Here is a 22,844-nt window from a genome sequence, read left to right as displayed (position 1 = left end):
AGTGCTGGTGCAAAAGACCAGAGTGCTGATAAAAGTGCAGTCCTGAAGTTATAGGGGAAACGGGATTCATGTGGGATCTGGACTAGAGAAGGCATTTTTATTAGAGCTAGCCAAAACAAATTGACTACTTTCTGTTGTGTCCTGAAAACTGGGTGAAGAAATTCGAAAATAGTCACCTAAGGAAATTTCAAGACAGCATAGCATTCAGGTTGTGGTGTAATTATTGCTCAATATGTTTAGTATAATTATTACTCAATGTGTTTGGTGGGGTTTATAATAAAATTCAAAACAAAACACAGAGCAGAAAGATGTGAAAAAATGTGCAGGAAAAGAGTGAATTGGGTTAGAGTCATAGAAGATAATGTAGAGTCTGTATTATAAAATCTTAGTATAATTAACTACAGTTCATCTTGGGACAATAGTAAAGATACCTGGAGGGCAAGACCCCAGCTGTTGATGTTTCAGCTTATAAAAATGCAAATTCATTTCAAAGGAGAATTCCCAAACAGAGAATTTTCTGGGTATCCTGTTTGCCCAGTACTCCCCAGGGCCATATTTTTCTCAGGTTCATCCTGGGAAGTATGTAAATGCCACTGCAGCTTGTGATAGAAGGGACCCAGCTACATTTTTAGCTAGGAGCATAACTTAGTGTTTTCTGCATGGAGCTACTTTTGTAGGCATGCAAGATGCAAATGCTAGAGGGTTGTGGAGAGATACATGAAGGTTCCAGAAAACCTGCTTAGCTAGTGATGTAGCAGTCAGACTCCCTGCCTGGGTGTCCTGATAGCCTGTATGTAGTGGAGGTATGTTGTTGACGCCAGGCATTAAGTGTGATTCCAGAATTGTGAGGATCAAAGCCCCAGTGCTGGTAGCCCTGGCAACCCAAACTTGGCCACCCATTTTCAATAGGCTATTGTGGCTGAGCAGTTAAGAGTCCTGGTTGTCTTTACAGAGGACCCAGGTTCAATTCCCAGCACCCACATGGTAGCTTACAACGGTCTGTAACTCCAGTTCCAGGGGATCTGATATCGTCACACCAATGCAATAAAATAAAGTAAAATAAATTTTTAAATATACACATAACAGAATTTTATCAGTTATAATATCAGTGTGATATGAAACTTCTGATTTAAATAACATGACTTCTCAGACTCTAAATAATTTTAATATTATTGGGATTTATAATTAGATTATAAGGTTGACAACTTGCCTTTTATAATTTGAGATTCTTTCCTATATATATATCTTCTATGTACTATAATTTTTACAGACCTAAAGAAATTCTTCAGTTGCTTTTAAGGAAAGAAGAAAAAGAAACCTTTTATATTTTTTATTGACGAGAAGACCTCCATATAGCAAAAAGGAATTGCTGCTTATTGTATCCTTACTTTTCTGAAATCTAAATCTAATGTCCAATTCAGAGAGAAAATTGTAAATAGTTTTTAAGATATATATTTGAAATGGGAATAGATTTGAATTTGATCAGTTCCTAAGCAAGTAGGTGAACGTATAGGAAAGATTATTAGACTCCAAAACCTGTATGCTTTCTATTGTAATGATGTTTGTCTTTGGTTTTATTGCTGTGAAGAGACAACCATGACCACGGCAACTCTTCTAAAGAAAACATTTAATTGAAGGAATCAGCTTATAGTTCAAAAGTTTAGTTCATCATCATCATGGTGGGGAACATAGTGGCAAGCTGGCAGACATGGTGCCAGAGGAGTAGCTGAGAGTCTTACTTATATCTTGGAGGCAACAGGAATTCAACTGAAACACTGGGTGGTATCCTGAGCAAAGAAACCTCAAAGCCCACCCCACAGTGACACACTTCCTCTAACAAGGCCATACCTACTCCAACAAAGCCACACTTCTGAATAGTGCTTTTCCCTATGATTATGGGAGCCAGTTACATTCAGACTACTACAATGTTTTCCCCTAAGGAACACTAAATACCTCTGTACATAATACACGTTAATATGCAAGATAAAGAATTGCTTGTCAGCTTTATCCTTAGAAAGGGACATTGGACATGTCCATAAATGAGTATAATAATTAAGTAGCACAGCAGAAGAAATATTCTGATAGGACCTGGTATGCCATGGAAGGACAAAAGAATTATATTTAGGGTCAATGGACAAAAGCACAGAAGATATACCTCTTGGTTAGTTGAGAGTATGTATAAAAATACAGTTAAAGGAAATACATCTATTAAGTGAATAACAAGTTGGTTTGGTGGCGTCATTGTCTATTTTGGCAGCGTTTAGAATCACCTAGAAACAAGCCTCTGGGCATGCTTGTGAAGGATTAGATTAGTTACTTTAGGTTGGTTTTTGGGGGAATAGCCACTTTAATCTTGGGTGGCACTATCTCATGGGTCCTGGACTGAATAGAAGAGAAAGCAAATGAAGCAGTAACATCTGTTTTGACTGTGACTGCATTATAGTGATGTGTCTGAGGACTGCTTCCCTGATTACTGCCCCATCATGATGAACTGTATCCTGACTGTGAGCCAAAATAAACACTTCTTTCCTCAAGCTGCCTTTGTTATGCAGCAAGACAGGTAACAGGAAAGCGGTATGGAGGAGACTTTGGGGCTGTTGCTGATAGACTTGACCATGTGGTTCTTAGGCCATTGGAATTGCTTTGCAGGAGAAATGTGAAGAGTTTGGAACTTTGGACTGGAAAACCTCTGGCTACAATGATTAACAGAGCTTAATGGGTCATTCTGTTGGGAGCTTTGGAGACAAAAATGTGAAAATGTGCACCCACCGTGTGGGTCTGGCTCATGAAGTCTCAGCAGGGAACAAAGACTGTACTGACTGGGTTAGGGAAAAATAGGTGTTCTGATAATAATTCTGCCTGTGCTCATCGTGAATCCTGAGAGGCTGAGTAAGGCTGAATTTAAAGGTAATGGGCTAGTTTATTTGGCAAAGACAATTTGAAGAAAGGATAGCCTTCAGTTTGTGGCATGGTTATAGCTCACTGTCTTACTAAGTCTGTGAGAGAGTAGAAAGTAGATCAGGAAAACAAGAAAATGAAGTTTGTCAAGGAATGGAAGTTTAACTTTTTGAACAAGGAAAGTGTAGATGAAGAAGATCTGTAATTGTTAAGAAGATAAGTTTCTTTAACTACAGGAAAAGTGTCCCAGGGACAGGACTCCCACCTAAGGCTCATGTGAAGTGCAAACCTGTTTTCTCTCCCTGACTCCCCAGAGTCAGCACACAGCAGCTAATGCAGCAGTGCTCCAGTGGGCCAGGCCTTCTCCCAGGCTGGCAACAGAACTTGACAACATTGACCTTTTGGTACTAGTTTTTTAACCATGAGCTATGTAAGATTTGGGTGGGGAGGGCTGAGGTTCATGGAAATCTTCTCTGCCACAGTTCCAGAGAATGCCTGAGGCCTGGCAATGCCTGTAGTAACCTTGCAGAGTTCAGAAGAGGGCATCAAATTCCCCTGGAATTAGCATTAGAGAGGATTGTGAGCCACTGTATAGGTGCTAGGAACCAAGTACAGGGTCTTTGTAAGAACACCAAGTGCTCTTAACTGCTGGGATGTCTCTCCAGTCCTTTTCTAAGAACTTTGCGTATTTGCACTTATGCTCATGTACATTACTCATTTTTAAAAATGTGTTTTTGGTTTTGAAGCAGGGTCTCACTTTGTAGCCCTGGCTGTCCTGGAATTCACTTTGTAGACCAGACTGATCTCCAAAGCACAGAGTTCCACCTGCCTCTGCCCGAGTGCTGGGGATTAAAGGCATACACCACTACACTTGGCTTTATTTTACTCATTTTACATTAAATTTTTGCATATAATGAGTTAAGAGCTCAGTTTTATTATACTCTAAATCTAAAAAAAATATTTAGTGTGCTGTGTGTGTATACAGGGACACATCTACACACGAACATAATGTGGAGGTCAGAGACCCTCTTTCAGAGTCAGTTCTAGTCCACCATGTGGACTCTGGGAATGGAGCCCAGATTATCAAGCTTTTGAAAGGTTCCTTTATCTGCTAAGCTATTTGGCCAGCCCTCGGTTTATTATTTTCTATTTGAGCATCCATTTCCAGTTAATTTTTGGGTATTTATTGTAAGAAATAGGGGTCCAGCTTCATTATTTTGGTTATAGCTAGTCAGTTGTCCAAACACCATTTGTGAGAAGCGTGTTCTCTAATTCTCTTGGTTCCCTTCTCAAAACCCAAGTTTCTTCATATGTGGAAGTTTATCCTAGGCTTCAGTCTTGATTACTGTACCTTTGTAGTCAGCTTTACAATTAGGAAGCATGTATCTTCTAACTTGATTTTTTTTCTCTGTTTATTTGGCTTTGTTGGATCTTTTGCATTTGGATATGAATTTTAGGATGTTTGTTAATTTATGCAAAAAGAAAGCTTCAGTAGGCAGCTTTTATAATCATGTTAGAATCAAAATTAATTGCACTTTGTGAGTTAGTGCCAGAATTTCAGGGTTGCTTTATTGAGCTTTTGACCCATGACAGCCATAAAGTAATGGATTCCTTATCTGTTCCTCTGACAGGAAATTGGATGTCTCAGTATCCTTGAATCTTAATGAGTCTAGTTCTTAGATTTAATTTCTGATGCAATGAAAAGTTAACCAAATTGATACAGTTTTTTTCTTTGTCACTTAGTTATTGAATATAACATTTTTATTTTGTAATCTTCTTGGCTTTAAGTGGATAACTTCCTTAAACTAATATTAAATTTGATACCTTGAGATGGCAGTAAAAAATCCCACTGGTACCTTTTTGACCTTGCTGGGTAGTAATGATTTTATCCTTTCATTCTTTCCCCCCTTCCTCTCCTAATCAGAATGCTCAGCTAGGGCTTCCCTCTTTATCTGGAGACCTTGCCCTGGCATACACAAAGAATCAGATATATATATCAAATATATATATCTAGCTAGTTTGTGTAGGTTTAGTGTAGGTCGTAAATACATGTGATTACCAAGGTGCTGATGATAGTTTTATAGCTCTTTAGGGAAAGGATTCCTTCCATTTTTATTTACCTTGTCAACATGCAGAGGAATAAAAGAACTCAAAACAGAGCAAATACTTTCCTTCTTCTTTCTTACTGAATTCCTTTTTTTAAAATATCCATATTTTGATTGTTTTAAAAGGTATGTGCTATGCATTTTTCCCTGCTCCTCTTCTGTCCCTCCCTTCTCTTACTGTATTCTTAAGTTTGCCTGCGCGTATAATGTTTTAAATATTTATATTTGTCTCATATAATTATATTTTCATCTAAGTATATGCTTAAATGTCTTGCTTATTGTATATTACAAATTTTTCTGTTACAGATGTATAGTTTTTAGTATTAATAATTGCATAGTAGTCTACTAAATTGACATCATTTTCTCAGCTATTGCAGTGTTAGAGATTTGAGAATATCCATGTAGAATAGCTAGAGGCTTGGGGTAGTTTCTCTGCTGTGATAGAATGGCTATTACATTGTTCCTGTAGTTAACAAAAACATTTAGATGTTTAAGATGTTTGTATGTTTTCTTATCTGTCTTGGAAGATTAATATAGAACTTTATTAAGTCATAGCCCGCGGGGACAGTGCTGCCCAGGCCTTCCACAGTTAGTGAGAAGTGAGTGTCAGTGTCAGGCATTAAAAATGGCAGTGGTAATGGAAAAGGAGTGAGTTAGAGCAAGGGGAATAATTGTTTGGCTAGGTTTGAAATAGAAAGTGAATTATGTATGTTTTGTGTTACCTGTATCTACCTTCTGGAGTAGGAATGCTTTTCAGTCTAAAGAGTTTGTAAATATTGTTTTCTTAAAGGATTTTGAATTAGTTTTTTAAATTATATTTATTTTTAACTGATAAGAATTAAAAACTGCATGTATAGATACCAATGTGATATTTCAGTACACGTTTATACTGTATAATATTTAAATCAAGTTAAACATTGATTTTCTAAAACATTTATTATTTCTTTATAGAGAAAACATTGAAGAACTTAACTTTTAGAAATAGATAGTATATTATTGTCATCTTTTGGTCACCTTGCTACACTAACTATTTAATTATCACATTGAATGCTGAGTGCTGTGCTTTGTTAAGGAGAAAATACCCAGTGAAATTTAATATCATACTAGCATTAGTAATAAAGCTTGATTCCACATTACTGTTATTACCTTCAGACTTACGTCTCTGTTAGAATCACGGGACCCATAGTTCCAGTTGTGACACACGACCGTCCTGCTTCGGAATGGAAGTAGGAGTATTGCTGAGACTGTCATTATTTTGTCAAGAGCCAGCAAAAATTACAGAGATCAATCTATTAATTTGTAATTTATAGTTACTCATATTAGGTACACCATGTTGAAATTGCAGTTATTTAATGGTTTTGCATCTTGAGTGCTAGTGGCCTTCTTTACTGCCAGCTGTTAGAAGTATTGGGAACAAATCATGTTTTTTATGGTCCTCCTGTGTGGCGTTCCACAAAATTAAACCCAAGCACTTCAATAATTTATATTCCAAATAGATCAATATTCTTACTCTGGGCATTTTTCACAGGAGGTTTAAACGGCATGCCTTATATGTTAGTGAATGCTCTCTTGTTTTAATGCATTATAAAGGAGCTTTAAACATTTCCGTCGGTTAGCACCTGTGGCATTATTTCATTTCATTCTTAATTAATTACTGAACTTGAGGTTTATTTCATACATTAAAGCCAGAGACCGAGGAGGAGCATGAATGTATGTTTAAGAGGAGCTCTTTCTGTTGCAGGAGTGGATGGTGGGTCTGAAGTGCTTTATAATTATTTGTTAATCTGCACACATTCTTTTTAAATTTAGATTTTTCATACAATATATTTTGAGCATGTTTCCCATCCCCCACCTCCTCCCACGTCTCCTCCTCACCACCACTTACCCAAATATAATGTTCTTTTTCTTCTTGGCAAAAATAAAAATCAAAACAAGCGAAAAGCTAATGACAAAAAATGCCAAATGAAACAAAAGGCTTTTAATAAAAAATAGTTTGTTTGATATATATAAATTTAATGACTATATATTTCATGATATGTGCAAAAATATTTGATATAGAGAGCCTTAAATACTAAAATTGATTTATGTAACAAACTTTTTTATTGATTTTATTGAGCTCTACATTTTTCTCTGCTCCTCTCCCTGCCTCTCCCTTCCCCCTTCAATCCTCCCACAAGGTCCCCATGCTCCCAATTTACTCAGGAGATCTTGTCTTTTTCTACTTTCTACTTTCCATGTAGATTATATCTATGTGAGTCTCTCTTAGGGTCCGCATTGTTGTCTAAGGTCTCTGGGATTGTGGTTTGTAGGCTGGCTTTCTTTGCTTTATGTTTAAAAACCACTCATGAGTGAGTACATGTGATAATTGTCTTTCTGTGTCTGGGTTACCTCACTCAAAATAATTCTAGCTCCATCCATTTTCCTGCAAAATTTAAGCTATCGTTACTTTTTTCTGCTGTGTAGTACTCTATTGTGTAAATATACCACATTTTCCTTATCCATTCTTTGGTCGAGGGGTATTTAGATTGTTTCCAGGTTCTGGCTATGACAAACAAAGCTGCTGTGAAATAGTTGAGCACATGTCCTGTGGCACGATTGAGCATCCTTTGGATATATACCCAAAAGTGGTATTACTGGGTCTTGAGGAAGGTTGTTTCTTAATTTTCTGACATCCAAAGGGGTTGTACCAGTTTGCATTCCCAGCAGCAATGCAGAAGTGTTCCCTTTTCCCCACAACCTCTCCAGCATAAGTTGTCATCAGTGTTTTTGATTTTGGCCATTCTTACAGGACAACACAATTTATTATGTCCCAGGGTAAAGTATGTATTGTTATACTGTTATACATATATTTAAATAAGATAAGATTTCTTAAAGTTTTGTGATTATGAGAAGCTTAAAATTATAATGTACTAGCAGAGCAAGAATATAAACCCAGAAAAACAACATAACTTGTATTATAGGAGTTTGCAAAGTTCTCACATGGGGAAATTAATGGCTTTAAGTTTTGATTAACATCTCTATTATGTGACAAAATCTTAAAATGATAAGAAAAAATCAGCATAAAAGTTATCATTAAAGAACATAAAAGACAGTAGTGTGAGCATCACGAGCTTCGATACACTTATGCATCACAGGGTATATTGTAGACTGCCTAGCCTTCCATAATATAACATATTATTATGATTGTAACTGTATCAAAGATACTTAGTAACATCTGTATGTTTTCTATAAACATTTTACTCAATGATAATATTCTTTAGACTAGTTTGAAGAAAACTAATCTAAGGCAAGTAGTTGTGGTGACCACTGTTTCAAACCTAAACAGACTTCTGTATTCAATAAAGATGTTTCTCCAGTGTAGCCCTTTTAGTGTAGTATTGTGGGGGTTTTGGTACTACAGAAGTATGGTTTTGCTAATGAATGCATACTTTATAGCTTCTGGTTTAGAATTATTAATAGATAATTTATTTCCTGGGTCTCTCTTGAAAGCTTAAAAAATTGTAAATGTCCTTGTATTTGTTATGAAGAACCTGTAGCAAATCCCTAATCAAATGAAATCAGCCTTGGATGTTTCATAAGACTGCAGCTAATGCCTTTATCTCTGTAGCTTTCGAGCCTCTGACTTGGAGTTCTGTGGAAGCTTAACCTTTTTGGACTTCTTCCCTTGGTGACTCACAGTCTCTGGAATCAATAAGGTCTGCATTTCTTTATAGCACAAGCTAATTTAATTCATGAGAACTGTGGAACCCAAAAGGCATCTAATCAGAGTCACTAAAATATTAAAACAGATAAATTGTGACTTGTAGGTTTACATGAAATATGTCATGTTCCATCATCACTTCCACTTGGTTTATGTGCATTATTGTATTGGGGCATATGTTTAAGATTTATATTCATGGTTCTTCTAAATGTAGTTCATATCCCATAGGACACATTGCTACAACTGGAATGAGGTACTTTGCTTTGAAAGACTTATCAAGTTGTGGAAGCTCTTTCTTAGTGGAGCCCTCCATGTGCCATTGATGTCATTGATGAAGTTAGAGTTATCTTTTGATTATGAAATACTAGATTGTATTTATCACTTGGCACACAAAGATGTCAGATGTTATGGGTACTCAAGAGTGGAAATCGATTCAGTAGAGTTTGTTCTGTATTCTAATAATGAAATTAATCTAGTATATTAATGTCCTTTAGCTGCCAGCCTTTCATTTATTTATTTGAATTAAATAGTAAGTAGCTATTCCTTTAAATGTGACTTTAGTATTGACTTCATTATTCAGATGCCTACTCTGTTAGAGTGCAGTAATTCGGAGCTTTAATCTCCCCTGTGGCTTACATCTCTCAGCATCTAGCTTTGAACTATGCTACTTTTTTTGGCGTTTGGCATTTTATGTACCCAATTTGATGTGATGCCGTAATTCCTATTAAATTAATTTTCATTTAATATTATATGTTCTGACCCATTAAGAATGAATCTTTCATATTCCTTTTTTTGTAAGTGGAATGCCTTAGTCCCTGGTTGCCACAACTGTTCCTTGGTTATAAGAAGAGTATTATAAAAAGACATTTTCTCAAGCAAGAACCATTTCCAGCATAGTAAAATATGGGGTATTTCCAGAGCCATGGGAAGAGCAGCTCAAAGATAAACAACAGGCATCTTCCTCTGGTAGTGGAATATTGAAGCTTCTCAGTCTCTGCTATACACAGCCCTTTTTTGGCTATGTTTTCTATCTCCTGCAAGAGGTCTTTTCTTCTTTCATGCCTTTTGCCTAAGAATCACAGAACATTCCAGGTTCAATCTTAGCTCAAGTTCCTCCAAGATTTGCCTGTATTGCAAGATATTCCTTATATTTTCTTTCTTTGCTGGAGCATCCTCTATGGCTATCTGATGGAGACAGTGGTGGTCCTTACTTTTGAAAGCTTTACTTTGTACAGTATAAGCAGTACCCCTTTTCTAATTCTCATAGCCCTGTCCCCATAGCTAGACATTGTTAAAGCATTTCTGTTTTACAACTGAAAACCAGGGTGTATAGAAGAGTTTTTGTTGTTAGTGGTAGATGTTTTGTTTTGTTTCTAGAGGCAGGGTCACACTGTGTGGCCCTGGCTGGCCTGGGACTCACTATGTAGGCCAGTCTGGCCTTAAACTCACAGAGATCTATCTCCTTCTGCTTCCCAAATGCTGGGATTAAAGGTGTGCACTTCTGTGCCTTTCTTGAGAGTTGAAGAAACGACACGAAATTAGAATTTGTTAATCATTTTAGCTGCCCCAAGCCACTACTTCCAGTCAGCTGTCCTTCCCCCATCTTATCAGATGCTGTAACTTTCCTTCCTGAGCTTTCTGAAGCGCACCTCTGTCTTTAAAGCGCAGTCTCCTCCGTATTAGTAACAGCGCAGCTGTGTACGGCTGTCACTGCTCGGCTGGCCCCGTGTGCTGTGCTGCTCTCTGCATTCCTCTTTGAGTTACACAGTGGGCTGTCGGAAGCATATGTTCTGAAGCCTTCTATAACATTCTCCTGTTTTCAGTTCTCTTGGTCGATAATTTATGAAATTACTTTATGTTGTCTCTGCCCACCTCTCTGGCCTTGCTTCACACAACTTCCTGTTCCTGGCCTCTCAGTCTAAAACTCTCATTGTGGCTCTCTGGCAAGCTGTTTGCTTCCCTTCCATCCTTAGGCTCAGCTCAGGTTTGGTGTCTTGTCCTTTCAGCCCCTCCTGTTCTTCAGTGTCCTCACGGTTCTGTCTTCTCTCTGCACTTTGTTTCTCATGTTCTGTTTGAACGACTATATTTTCCCTAAGACTAAGCTGCTTCCAGGTAGGTCCTCTAGTGTGCGCTTTGAACCACAATCTCTGACCCATTTCAGAGTAACTGTGTAAGGTGACAGTTGGCCTCAGATTGACAACCAGTACAGAGAAGGAGCCAGTAGATATAACCCTTAGGATTGTTGAATGCGTGTTTATGCTGAAGTGTATCTCTCTAGAGGAAAGGCTTGGCAGTGTTCATGGTCATTCCTCCCAAAGCTCAACTTGATGGTCTAGACAGAGGAGGTGAACAGTGCACATTCGCAACCTGTGACTAGATTTAAGGGGAAACCAGCCTTTTGTTCTCTGAGATTCCTGAGCGCAGCAAACCCGTTTTGAGCCCATTTACTTCTTTAATTCCCAACGTGCTGAAAAAGACTAAATGCCCAAATGATAGGTTAAATCTAAACTCTAATCTGGTTTTCTTGAACATTGAAGTACTACCTGATCTTTTCATCTTCCATCTTGTATAAGCTATAGAGCCAAAACTATTTTTAGGAAGAAATTATCTGACCATTTTTAAACACAAAAATGAATTAAGCCTGATACAATTGAATTTTAAAAACTTAAGCACAAAGCTGATGATTTAGTTTGTGTGGTTTATAATTAACTACACATTTGACTGAGAGCCTCTAATTCTTCCCTGGATACTCAGGTGAGCATTTCTTTAGAATTGATAGCAAGTGGAACAAGATCCATGCTGCTCGGATAGTGGCCAGTGGCCACTTGTGACTGAAATGAGGTGAAGCTTAAGTCCTCATTACATTCAGATTCAAACTTCAAATGCTGGGTCACCACAGTGGTGGATAGGTGACACAGACCACTTCTTATCGCTGCAGTTCACTAGAAACTACTGTACTAGCTCATCCCTGAGATTCCTTGGCTTTTGAGTAGCTGTTACAGGGCATGTTTTAGGGAACCTTTTGGAATGGGCTGTTAGATTAGGGCTGCTTAGGTTCCACTTACTCCCTGTAGTTAGTTAATGCCATCCTGACTGAGGATGCTGCTTAGGTAAAAGCTGTCGGGAGGTCACATCATCCCACTCAAGATTTCTCTAACTTCTTAGCATTTTTTATTACATTTTGAATTTTTTTCTAGATTGTATATTACTTGAAATAATTGTTCCTAAGTAGAATTTGAAATTGAATTAGAAATATTTTCTTTGTAGTAGTACTTGTCTTAATTGCTAATAAATTTTTCTTCTTCTAAAGAATCTGCCACCAGGGGGTGCCCTTAAACCTTTTGAGAATTAGGTTTCTTTCCGCTTTAAAGTGAAATTCATATTGCAGTTTTGTTTATTAATACTAAGTTATCAAGAATGAAGTACTGTGTGTATGTACAGTTCTTTATTTGTATGGAATTTTTATTGTATTAATAAGTTTGGTAAGCTTTCATTGAATTCTCTTTATTAAAAATTCCAAGTATTTCTTAGAGTATAAAAAAATCTTAAAAGTACAAACTGCATTTTACTAGCATGAAAAGTAATGATCATACAGAAAATATGACATAGGGATGAAACTACAAAAGATTTCATATTTAATGAATTGGGTCTCAGAAATAATGTGACTTTTTGATAAAGGGGCATATTCTGTCTCAAGAACTGGGGTGGCAGTATTTTTTTCTAACTAAAAATGTTTCCAGGATCGTTGTTAATTAGAATTAAGGTTGAAATTCATTCTATCCACAGAAGTCTTGAATTTTGAGAATTTTAAGCCTCTGATGGCTCATTTTCTAAAGTGAGAAATTAATGCCAATGAGAAGCTCACTAGAAGCAGCTGTGATTAGGAGTGCTGGTAAATGGGGCTTTAGTGAGGTCTGGAAGGAAGTCTTTCTCCCTTGATTTCTCCTTCCTCTCCTTGTGTTGGCTGATGAGAATTTGTTGGTATGAGTGGAGGATAGTCTAAATCTTTGTTCAGCAGCTTGGGTGATGCATGGCACTATTCTTGGTGAAACTGGTATCAACATCTACTCACCCCCATATAGGGTCCCAAAAATAAAATACCACCAAAGTCTAGCTTGGTGAGTCAGTGAGTTTTATTGGGGTCACTTACACGAACAGGAGTGATTCAAAGATAGATCTCCAAAAGTCCACCTTAGCATGGGTGACTTTTCACAAAAGTTGGAACCTTGAAGCTCACTACACAGCTTGCAGGCAGCTGAGTATGTTGGTAAAGTGTCTTTTCCAGGCAATGCAACTGGGCTTATCTGAGAGCATACTCTCTGAGCTGTCCCTTCTGTTTATTCAAGCATAGGGGAGAGGGGCCTGGTCAGTCTGGTCTGTTTCAGGAACTTGCTGAAGCTGTTGAGTTGTTTTCTTCCTAAGTTTAATGCACTTTCCTGCAAAATGAAATGTATCATCTGGTGGGGAATAGCTGTACAACATTGGCGCTCTACTTAGACTCCAAAAAAGCCAGAAATACCATGCGCCATCAAGGCCCAAGGTCAACCATCTGAATTTCCATCCAGAGGAGGCCACAAAAATAGATGAGATGGGTTAAAATCAGATGCTGTTGGAATAGTTTGATGAAGAGTGTTCAGATGCAAAAGAACAGCGGCATAAGTTGTAGGGGGTAGCTCCCTTTGTTACAAAAAGCATGGTTGAAACGGACAGGATGAAGTTAGCACAAACAGAAGCACTCTCCACTGCATAGTAGAAACCATCACCTATTTGGTGAGTGCTTGAAGGCAAGAACCATATTGACACGCGTGTAGAAGACCCTGGATCTGCTAGAGCTGCTTATCTAACCTGCATTTTCTTAAAAACTGGATGTCAGTAAAAGAAATTAGCTAGCATGGTGTGAAGGCTTTGATTCATTTCTCATGTTTTAAAAGATTTTTAGGGGACCATGGACCTTCTTGTTAGTCAGCTGAACCTTGCAGACATAATTCAACTACAAATCTTATCTTGACCTTAGGAAAGGAAATCCCTAATATTTTACCTAACTTTTTTTTCCTCTAGGAGTAGAAAATGAAACTGAGTAGTATTCATACAGTTAAGAGATTCCTTGAGCCCAGCCATAAGAAGCCCCCTTCTGATGAACTCTTTGGAAGACCTGCCTATATTTTTATATCCCAGAGCAACACAGCTTTCTGAGTGTGAGCTTTTTCCCTAGGGATAGCAGTGTGCACATGATGCTTTACCTGACCCCGTCTGTGCTTTTGCACTGTGTGTTAAGTTAGGTCCTTTATACCTTTTCCATTTTTTAAATGGATGTGTTTTTTGAAAGCCTTTTTGGGATGTTGGTATATGTTTTATCTGATCAGGCTGCTAATTTTCTGTAGTTATTACTGTATTGATAATGAGGTTGCCAAGCTCTCATGCTCTCCCCGAGTTCCTCTTCTTCTTTATATAATTCTGCTTAGTTAGGGTTTCTGTTACTATTATGAAAAAAGCACAACCAAAGCAACTTGGGGAGGAAAGGGTTTATTTGGTTCCACTTACACATCTTAGTCCATCACTGAAGAAAGTCAGGAGAGGAACTCAACTGGCAGGAACCTGGAGGCAAGAGCTGATGCAGAGGCCATGGAGGGGTGCTGCTTACAGGCTTGCTCCTCATGGCTTGCTCAGGCCACCTTTTTTTTTTTTTTTTATAGAACCCAAGATTGCCAGCCCAGGGATGGCACCACCCACCAACCCACCATGGGCTGGGCCATCCCCCATCAACCACTAATTAAGAAAATGCCCTGGCAACAGACCTGTGTTTGGTTGTTTGGTGTTTTTTTTTTGTTTTTGTTTTTTTTTTTGTTTTTTTACATGTCAGCCAAAGTTTCCCTACTCTCCTCTCCCCCCACCAAGTCCCCATCCATTTCTCCTCTTCTGTTCCTCTTTAGATATGGGTTGGATATTCTCCCATGGATATCAGCCAGCCATATCAAGTTGCCATGAGACTAGGTACCTCCTCTTCTATTAATGTTGGAAGAGCAATCCACTAGGAAGAGCAGATTCCCGAAAGCAGGCTACAGAGTCAGATAGCCCCTGCTCTAGCTATTAAGGGTCTAACAAGAAGACCAAATTAAGCTGGGCAGTGGTGGCACATGCCTTTAATCCCAGCACTAGGGAGGCAGAGGCAGGTGGATCTTCGTGAGTTCGAGACTAGCCTGGTCTCAGAGAGCTAGTTCCAGGACAGGCTCCAAAGCTACAGAGAAACCCTGTCTCGAAAAACCAAAACCAAACAAACAAACAGACAAACCCAAAAGCAAATTATACAGTTGTAACATATATGCAGAGGGCCTACGTCAGTCCCATGCAGGCTCCCTGGTTGTCAGTTGACTCTCTGTGAGCCCACATTAGCTGGTTATATAGTTTTTCTTGTCTGAGGCCCGACCTTATGGATAAGTTTTCTCAACTGAGGCTTCCTCCTTTAAGATGATTCTAACTTGTGTCAAGTTTATGTAAAGCTAGCCAGCACAAACCCTTTCTGCCTTTGTCTAATTTTTAGTATTTCTAACATACACCATGTCTAGTAAATAACTCTCCTACACTACACAGTAAGTCAAATGGTAGTAATGAATGTAATTGTACTAACAAAGATAAAGCATTTACCAGTTAAAAATAGAAAGATTCCATTGCCTGCCATGCCCTGTTCATCCCACTCCAACCCCAAGCTAGAAGAAAGAACAGTGTCTGAGCAGTGATATTTCCAGTCAAATGACTGTCAAATTAATCAAAGGACAAATGTAGATTATACCTAGTACAAGTTAAAAGACAAATATTTTAAAACTCAGAAAATTTCTTTTATCTTTAAACCATATAATTTCAGATATTTTAATGTATTATGATTTTTATCACTATTTCCCAGATATGAGTCATGGTATTTTCACAAGTCATAGGGAAATCCTGCATAACTTGTTTTAAGAGGGAGGGAGAGAAAGAGAGCGCATGCACTTAGCGTCAGAGTGGCTGGGTAGGAGCCTTTGCTTGTCTCTATGCAGCCCTGAAGTCATTGGCCCTTCACATTATCTGCTCTCTGCCGCTGCGTTCATTTTGCACTTCTTTTGGTGTTATGAAAGAACGGTCTTATTTAGAGCTTCAGATTAGTTAGCTACTAATTTGTAAAGCATGCCTTCTTAAATATGAAAATATTAGATTGAGTATTTCCCAAAAACCAGTTGTACTGTATTAAAATGTGGAGAGCGTTGTTATGGAAGCCATAATTGTGATGGCTGATACACATGAGAGATCACCCTGTGGCTGGCCTGTCAAACTTCCATGAGCCTTCAGAAATTAAGGAGAATAAGTGAGTTTGTTTTCTTGTAAGCTGTCACATTGCTCTCTTCAAAGTGTCAGCCTGAGCGGTACACAGATAAATGTTAGAAACATTCACCTTCTTTAGCCGATTCTTTACTCTTACATAATTTAGTGATACAATTTTTCTTTTCCCTCTAATGTTTAATTTTTCTGTTCTCTGAAAACATGCCTAAAGAATAAGTTGACATGAAAGATCTTACTTCTTTTAATTTTTGAAATGGGAACTTTGCTCCTAAAGGGACTTGTGATTTGCTAGTGGAATTTCCAGTAGGCTTAAGATAGATTATAGAAGCTGAGCTCTGTACAGTCCAGTCACTTCCTAAGAGCCTGCCAGAGTCATTTTGCTAAGCAGTAGAGATTCTGGAAAGGAGAATGAGCTTTGTAAAATCAGCTAGCTAAGTGAGATAAATGACTGTTAAAGTATTTTTATTAACACTGTTATATATGAACACCCCTGTTCCAGACATGGTGAACTGTTATATATGAACACCCCTGTTCCAGACATGGTGAATCAGTCCTTAATCTTGTCTTAGAGGGACTTCTAGTAAGCGCTAGAAAGCATGTCCATAAATAACAACAGAAAGCAGAAAATTTTAAGGGTCTTTTTTTTTTTTTAAGCGCAGAAAGATTGCTAGAGAAAACTAGAAAGGAGAAATAGATGGACTTTGAAGCAAAATAGTACTTGAACAATGCCAAGAAAATGTCGCAGGCTTAGGCATTAAGGAAAGACATTGCAGTCATGGAACAATAAAGTCTGTGGTAGTATAAGTAAGCGCTGTAGAAGACTGAGTAGTTGAGCTGCCAGGTATGAACAATGAAAGGTGGGTGTGTATGTATCTGTATGGATATCATTTTTGTGATATACTAAATAAGATAAACATATAGGTCAAGATAGGCTAAATATTTTAATATTTAGGTAACAACTAAAGCTTAATTATTTAATATTAATATTTGATATTATATAGATACATAAATATCTTAATTCATGGAGTTTGTACTGTATTGAAGGGGTGATAAAAGCCATTGAGATGGTTTCAGGTAGAGCAGGGATGTACTAGGATGTACTTGGGCAGAAAGCAAAGGCCAGCAGTTAGATCATGCAGTATTCCTGTCCTGGTAAGAGTAGATGAGGGCCTGAGTCAGAGCAGCTTAGTGGTTAAGAGGGGTAATGCATACAGGAGCTCTTGTTGAAAACTAGTCAATGGGATTGTTTGGTTTTGTTCTTTTTAACGAGGAAGAGGCTTCAGAACAGTTGTGAATTACTGGCCCATTACCTAATACACTTTGCATTTGTGCATGGGGCTGTAGATCCATCAAACACTATTGTATACGAACCTTCAAAACTGGTATTAAGCAGAGTCATAGGATTGTCTATGGTATGGATAAGAAAAGGAAGAATTTGGGATTTTCCTTTATGTACATCTGGCTCTGTAACTCGTTTTCCAGTTTCCTGGCCAGCAAGTACCCCCGCTTATGATCTGGGAGAAAACTCCACACCTCCAGTCTTAATGGCTGCTACTCTGGTTTTGAGTGTAAAGACAACTGACTGCTTTATCTTTGAGCTTTAACTTCTAAGCATTCTTGTACTTTCTCTCTTATAAGGCTCTTTCAGGATAAACTGCTTTTGTTATCAATTGTGTGTTGGTGTGTAATTCTGTTTGGTTTTGGTCTTCGTGTGTATGCAAGTGTGTGTACATGGGGCTGGGGGTAGAACTTAGGTGCCATTCCTCAGGCATAATCCACCTTAGTTGCTTTGTTCTGTTGTTTTGATCTGTTTTGTTGAGATAGGCTCTCTCACAGGGACCTGGGACTTGACAGCTGGGCTTGTTTAGCTGGCTCGCAAACCCCAGGGTTTCACCTATCTCTCTGCCTCTCCTGCACTGCTTTTGTTGCCTTTTTTTTTTTAATTTTAAACTTGGTTGCCAGGTATCCAACTCAGTTCCTTATGGGTACAGTGTGCACTTTACTGACTGAGCTATAGTGAACTCCCAAGACCCGCTGGCTTTGTTTTACTGTGGTACGGGCGGGCGGGGTATCAGTGACCTTGTACTTTGCGGGGTATCAGTGACCTTGTACTTGTTAAACAAGGACTCCACCATTGAGTACATCCTCGGCTTTTTCATGGTTAACCAACTCTTCCTCAGCAAATGGTGAATCTTACATACTGTGCTTGGTAGTGAGGACATGAGATATTTACAGCACAATCCTTATATGTTTAACGTTTCATACATTTGAGAAGAGGGGAGAAAAACTAATAAAGTAATTATAAACTTTAATAACTGCTCTTACAAGTGTGTGTGCTCAGCTATACAGTCATGGAGGGAGGATCATTAAACATGGGAGAAAATGTCACACAGAGATGGGAATGAATTCCCAAAATTTAACTAGTGGCAGTATAAAATGTAAACAAGGCAGGGGGTTGCGTAACATAATTATGCCTGTTATTTGTTGAAAACCTCATAATTCTGTAAGAACTACAGTTATTTTATGGATGAACAGGCAGAAATGTAATGGTGTAACTTAAAATACATTTAAAAGTGGATTCTTGGATTATAGAAGAACAGATAGACATATGATAGAAGCAAATGTAATAAAAGGTTAATATAGAAACTAAACATGCATTTGAGTGTTCTGTATATAGTTTTAATTTTTCTATTTAAAAAGATGTAATCTGAAGACTTATTCTGTTCTTGATATACAAATGAAATTCTCTACTGTCCTAAAGTAACCCATAAAAATGGGAAGGAAAATAGATAAAATTAGAAATGAATGTTACTTTATAAAGAAAAGACAATTGTTTTAGCCCACAGTTCAGGAGGTTCAAAGCCCTCTAGGCTCAGTCATGAAAATGGTATTATGGAAGGGAGAGGAAGAGAGAGATCACATAGTGAGACAAGAAGCCAGAGACTGAGAAAGGGCATTTCTGTAACAACCCTCTTCTGAGAATTAGCTAAGAACTCTGGAGAATACGCTGGTACCTCCCAAGAACAATACACACAGTGACCTCCTGATGCTTGCATATGACCTCCCATCAGTGCCTCTCTGGGGACAGTCTCCCAAACACAAACCCTTAGAGGGTGCAGTCAAACCATAGCAGTTCATGGCTCCAAAAGCTGGAAAGCAAAATATTCCTTGATGGTGTGTTTAAGTCACATACTAGCACTTAGTAACAGTTATGAGAAAGAGAGAACCTACAGCAGCCTACTGAGTCTCAGAGGTTTGTTTTGTTTTAAATGAAACATCAACCTGAAAAAACACCAACTGACGACCTGGCTTTTGGGAGGCAGAGGCAGGCAGATCTCTGAGTTCAAGACCTGCCTGGTCTATAGAGCTAGTTCCAGGACAACCAAGGCTACACAGAGAAACCCTGTCTCAGTAGACCAAACAAACAAAAAACCCACAAACTGTATGAGTTTATTTACACGACACAAAAGTTTGGAAATGGGGAAATACAGTAGTAGGTGCTAGTGTTAGGGTCAGTGAGATTAAGGGTTTAATTGTAAATGGATGGTAGAAGCTCTGTTCTGTAGTGAACAGTTCTGTGTCTTGATTAGTGTTTACTCAGAAAGAGTTGTGTGATCGAATGACATCAGATGACACGTGTGTATGAAATGGGATTATTGAGGGAAAATGCATAAAAGGTATAATGAACTTTGTCATGCTATTTTTGTGATATCCTATCAATATTTAATTGCTTCAAAAATAAAAAGGGTTTACAAAGCACAAAGAAGTTATGAGCTAGAAGAGTCTGAGTGTTATAAACAAGTCATTGATATGCTCGTAACATTTTCAGATATAGGAAAGCAATTGTCTTTACTTTAGAGCTACCAAGAAATGAATATCCACTATGGATGCATACTTTTAAGCTTTTATTTTTAGCATACTAAAAGAGGTTTATTACAAGAATATAGTCACTTAACTGTTCTGTATCCCAGGCTGGCCTTAAACTTTTAGTGGTCCTCCTGCATCAACCTCAGGAGTGCAGGGGTTTTGGTGGTCAGCTACTATGTCATGACTTTCTCTAGGAACCTCTGTAGGGACTTTAGAGCTTGGGTTGTGTTCCGATTCCCCCATCATCTCTAGTGGAAGCCTCTTACTTCCTCCTCATTTTCCTGCTGTGGTGTCAAGTTCATTTCAGTTTCATCAGTCCTGTTTTTTACAATGGGTGTTAATAAACAATACTTATATTTTGTGCAGCTTGTTGTCCCCCCCCCCAAAACTAATAATCATCTGTGTTACTTGCTATAGCGTTGAAAACTAGATGAACATGACCCACAAGTCTCATCTTGGTGTGCTTTCGGGTGTGATGCAGGAAACATGGTTTTACCTTCCCAAATGTACCCAACAAGGGAGAATTAAAGATCATAAGGAACCTCATTGTCTCTTAGTCAGTGGGTTAGTCTGGGCACAGATAGTATGCTTCAGAGTAATTATGGAGCTTTCTTCATAATTATGGTGATGTCTTATGCTAGTGACTGTTGAAATTAAATGGGTTCTTTAGGGATTATGAGAGAGCCCTTGGTGTTCAGTTTTCAGCTGACATAACCAAGGGTAGAGTGTGCTGTTTTTTATTTACAAGTACTACATTAAAAATTATTTATTTGTTTGTTCATTTGTGTGTATATGTAGGTCAGAGGACATCTTGTAGGAGTCGGTTTTCTCCACTGCCATATAGGGCCTGGGGAGTGAACTCATGTCATTAGGCTTGGTAGAAAGTACCTTACCCTGCTGAGCCAGCTTGCTGGTTTTACAAATATTATGGTTTTTTTGGTAAATATTGTTAGTTTGAGAGAGACTTGATTTGGGGCTACTTTGTTTTTGGAAGACATTTAGGTGAATGATATGAATTGGTAAGTTTATTGGGGAACCTGCTGGTTTGTTTCTACATGTGTTTATTGGTTATGATACTGTGCTTTACAGTGGGGGTTCAAAATTAACACATGGTTACTATTCGCAACTGTTAGTCATGTAATATATTTCATTGGTTTTCAGGTACTTGAAGAAGCAGAGGCTCAACATTTGTATCAGTCCATTTTACCTGACATGGTGAAAATTGCACTCTGTCTGCCAAATGTTTGTACCCAGGTTAGTAAATGTAACTTCCTTAGTGTGTTCTTTGGACTCAAATGGCTATGGTGTGAAAGGGGGTTCTGCTAAAGAACAGGGCACCTCTGCTGTGTCAGAGAGGCTAGTGGCCTGAGAGGAAGGACACTACCAAAGCACATTACAAATGCAGCATTCAGTTTCAAGCTTCCTTTTCCATTGCTGCAGTTTGTTTCTTCAGACTCCTCTTCCTTCATTTATTTAAACAATGTCTTCTAAAACTAATTATTTTAAAGTAAACTAGTGGGTTTGGTTTATTTTTTAAGATGACTTAATACTACCTACATCTCCCTCACCTTCTTACAAAGTGACACATTACTATAGAAGCTGCAGTCATGGTATTTTCTTAACTTTTAAAACTAAAAGAAAAACTATTGTGTAACCTAATTTTGTTTGGAATGCCTAAATTACATATTGCTCCCAACAGATAACCTCAGAATTTAGTGACTTGAACAGCAGACTTGTGCAGGCTTAGTTTCTATTGGTCATGAATTTGTGGGCAGCTTGCTGAGTAAGTTGTGGCTCACTGTCTCTCCTGTGATTGCAGTCAGGGTGTCAGCGAGGACTGTGGCCACCTGGAGGCTCGACTGGAGCTTCACCTACACCTTTGCAGGAGGTCTCATGTGGGCCTTTCCATACACTGAGTAGGCGTCAGGACTTGGTTGCCACCTTCCTCAGTGCAAAATTAGAGTTAAAAGTTAAAACCAATCAAGATTGTGTTCTATATATCCAAAGGATGCTCAATCGTGCCATGAGGACATGTGCTCAACTATGTTCATAGCAACTTTGTTTGTCATAGCCAGAACCTGGAAACAACCTAAATGTCCCTCGACTGAAGAGTAGATAAGAAAAATGTGCCACATTTACACAATGGAGTACTACACAGCAGAAAAAATAATGACATCTTGAATTTTGCAGGAAAATGGATGGAGCTAGAAAACATTATTTTGAGTGAGGTAACCCAGACACGGAAAGACAATTATCACATGCACTCATGAGTGATTTTTAAACATAAAGCAAAGAAAACCAGCCTACAAATAACAATCCCAGAAAACTTAGACAACAATGAGGACACTAAGAGAGACTTACATAGATACAATCTACATGGGAAGTAGAAAGTAGAAAAAGACAAGATCTCCTGAGTATTTGGGAGCATGGGGACTTTGGAGGAAGGGGAGAGGCAGGGAGGGGAGCAGAGAAAAATGTAGAGCTCAATAAAAATTAAAAAAAAAATGTGTTCTAAGCCGTCCCCACTCTGTTTGCTGCTTTACCTGACCTCAAAGCTGACTTGAAATAATGTTTTGGAGAGAAAATAGAGATGAATGTGAACTTTTTGGTTCCTCTGCCTTATAAGAGATGACGCCTATGGTCTGGTGCAGAAAAACAATTTCTTTACTTTTCCCCAGTTGCTTACCTTTGAATTTCTTCAGTAGAAATAGTTGAATTGTCAGTTGAATTTTTTCCTCTTGCCATCAGACTGTTGTTCTCACCCTGGTGTGTTTTCTGTTACTAGGAAATGCAGTCCTGCTGTCTCAGCTGCCTTCCATTGAGTGCTTTTGGGGTGGTGGTGCCTGAGGTGTGATCAGGGTGCTTTACGGGAGGCAGCTGCTGAGATGTGTGTGGGCACCAGCACACTTGTTCTGAGTGCAGCTGAAAGGGAGAAGGGGACTATTTTAAACTTAACAACTCGT

The 22,844-nt window shown here is 38.4% G+C and overlaps 1 protein-coding gene across 3 annotated transcripts in view; it reads left to right on the top strand.

Moving 5' to 3' along the window:
- The window catches only part of Parg (poly(ADP-ribose) glycohydrolase), a 104,657-nt gene that overhangs the window by 24,302 nt on the left and 57,511 nt on the right, over positions 1-22,844 (top strand). For all 3 annotated transcript variants that reach the window (XM_050140591.1, XM_050140593.1, XM_050140592.1), the window contains exon 8: positions 21,043-21,135. In XM_050140591.1, the coding sequence (XP_049996548.1) occupies positions 21,043-21,135 (93 nt within the window). The remainder of the gene's footprint in view (positions 1-21,042; positions 21,136-22,844) is intronic.

Source organism: Alexandromys fortis, unplaced genomic scaffold, assembly GCF_014885135.2.
Source record: "Alexandromys fortis isolate MF-2015 unplaced genomic scaffold, M_Fortis_MF-2015_v1.1 scaffold_46, whole genome shotgun sequence".
Taxonomy (NCBI): domain Eukaryota; kingdom Metazoa; phylum Chordata; class Mammalia; order Rodentia; family Cricetidae; genus Alexandromys; species Alexandromys fortis.
Note: the sequence above shows the minus strand (reverse complement) of the source record. Positions and strands in the feature narration are given on the sequence as shown.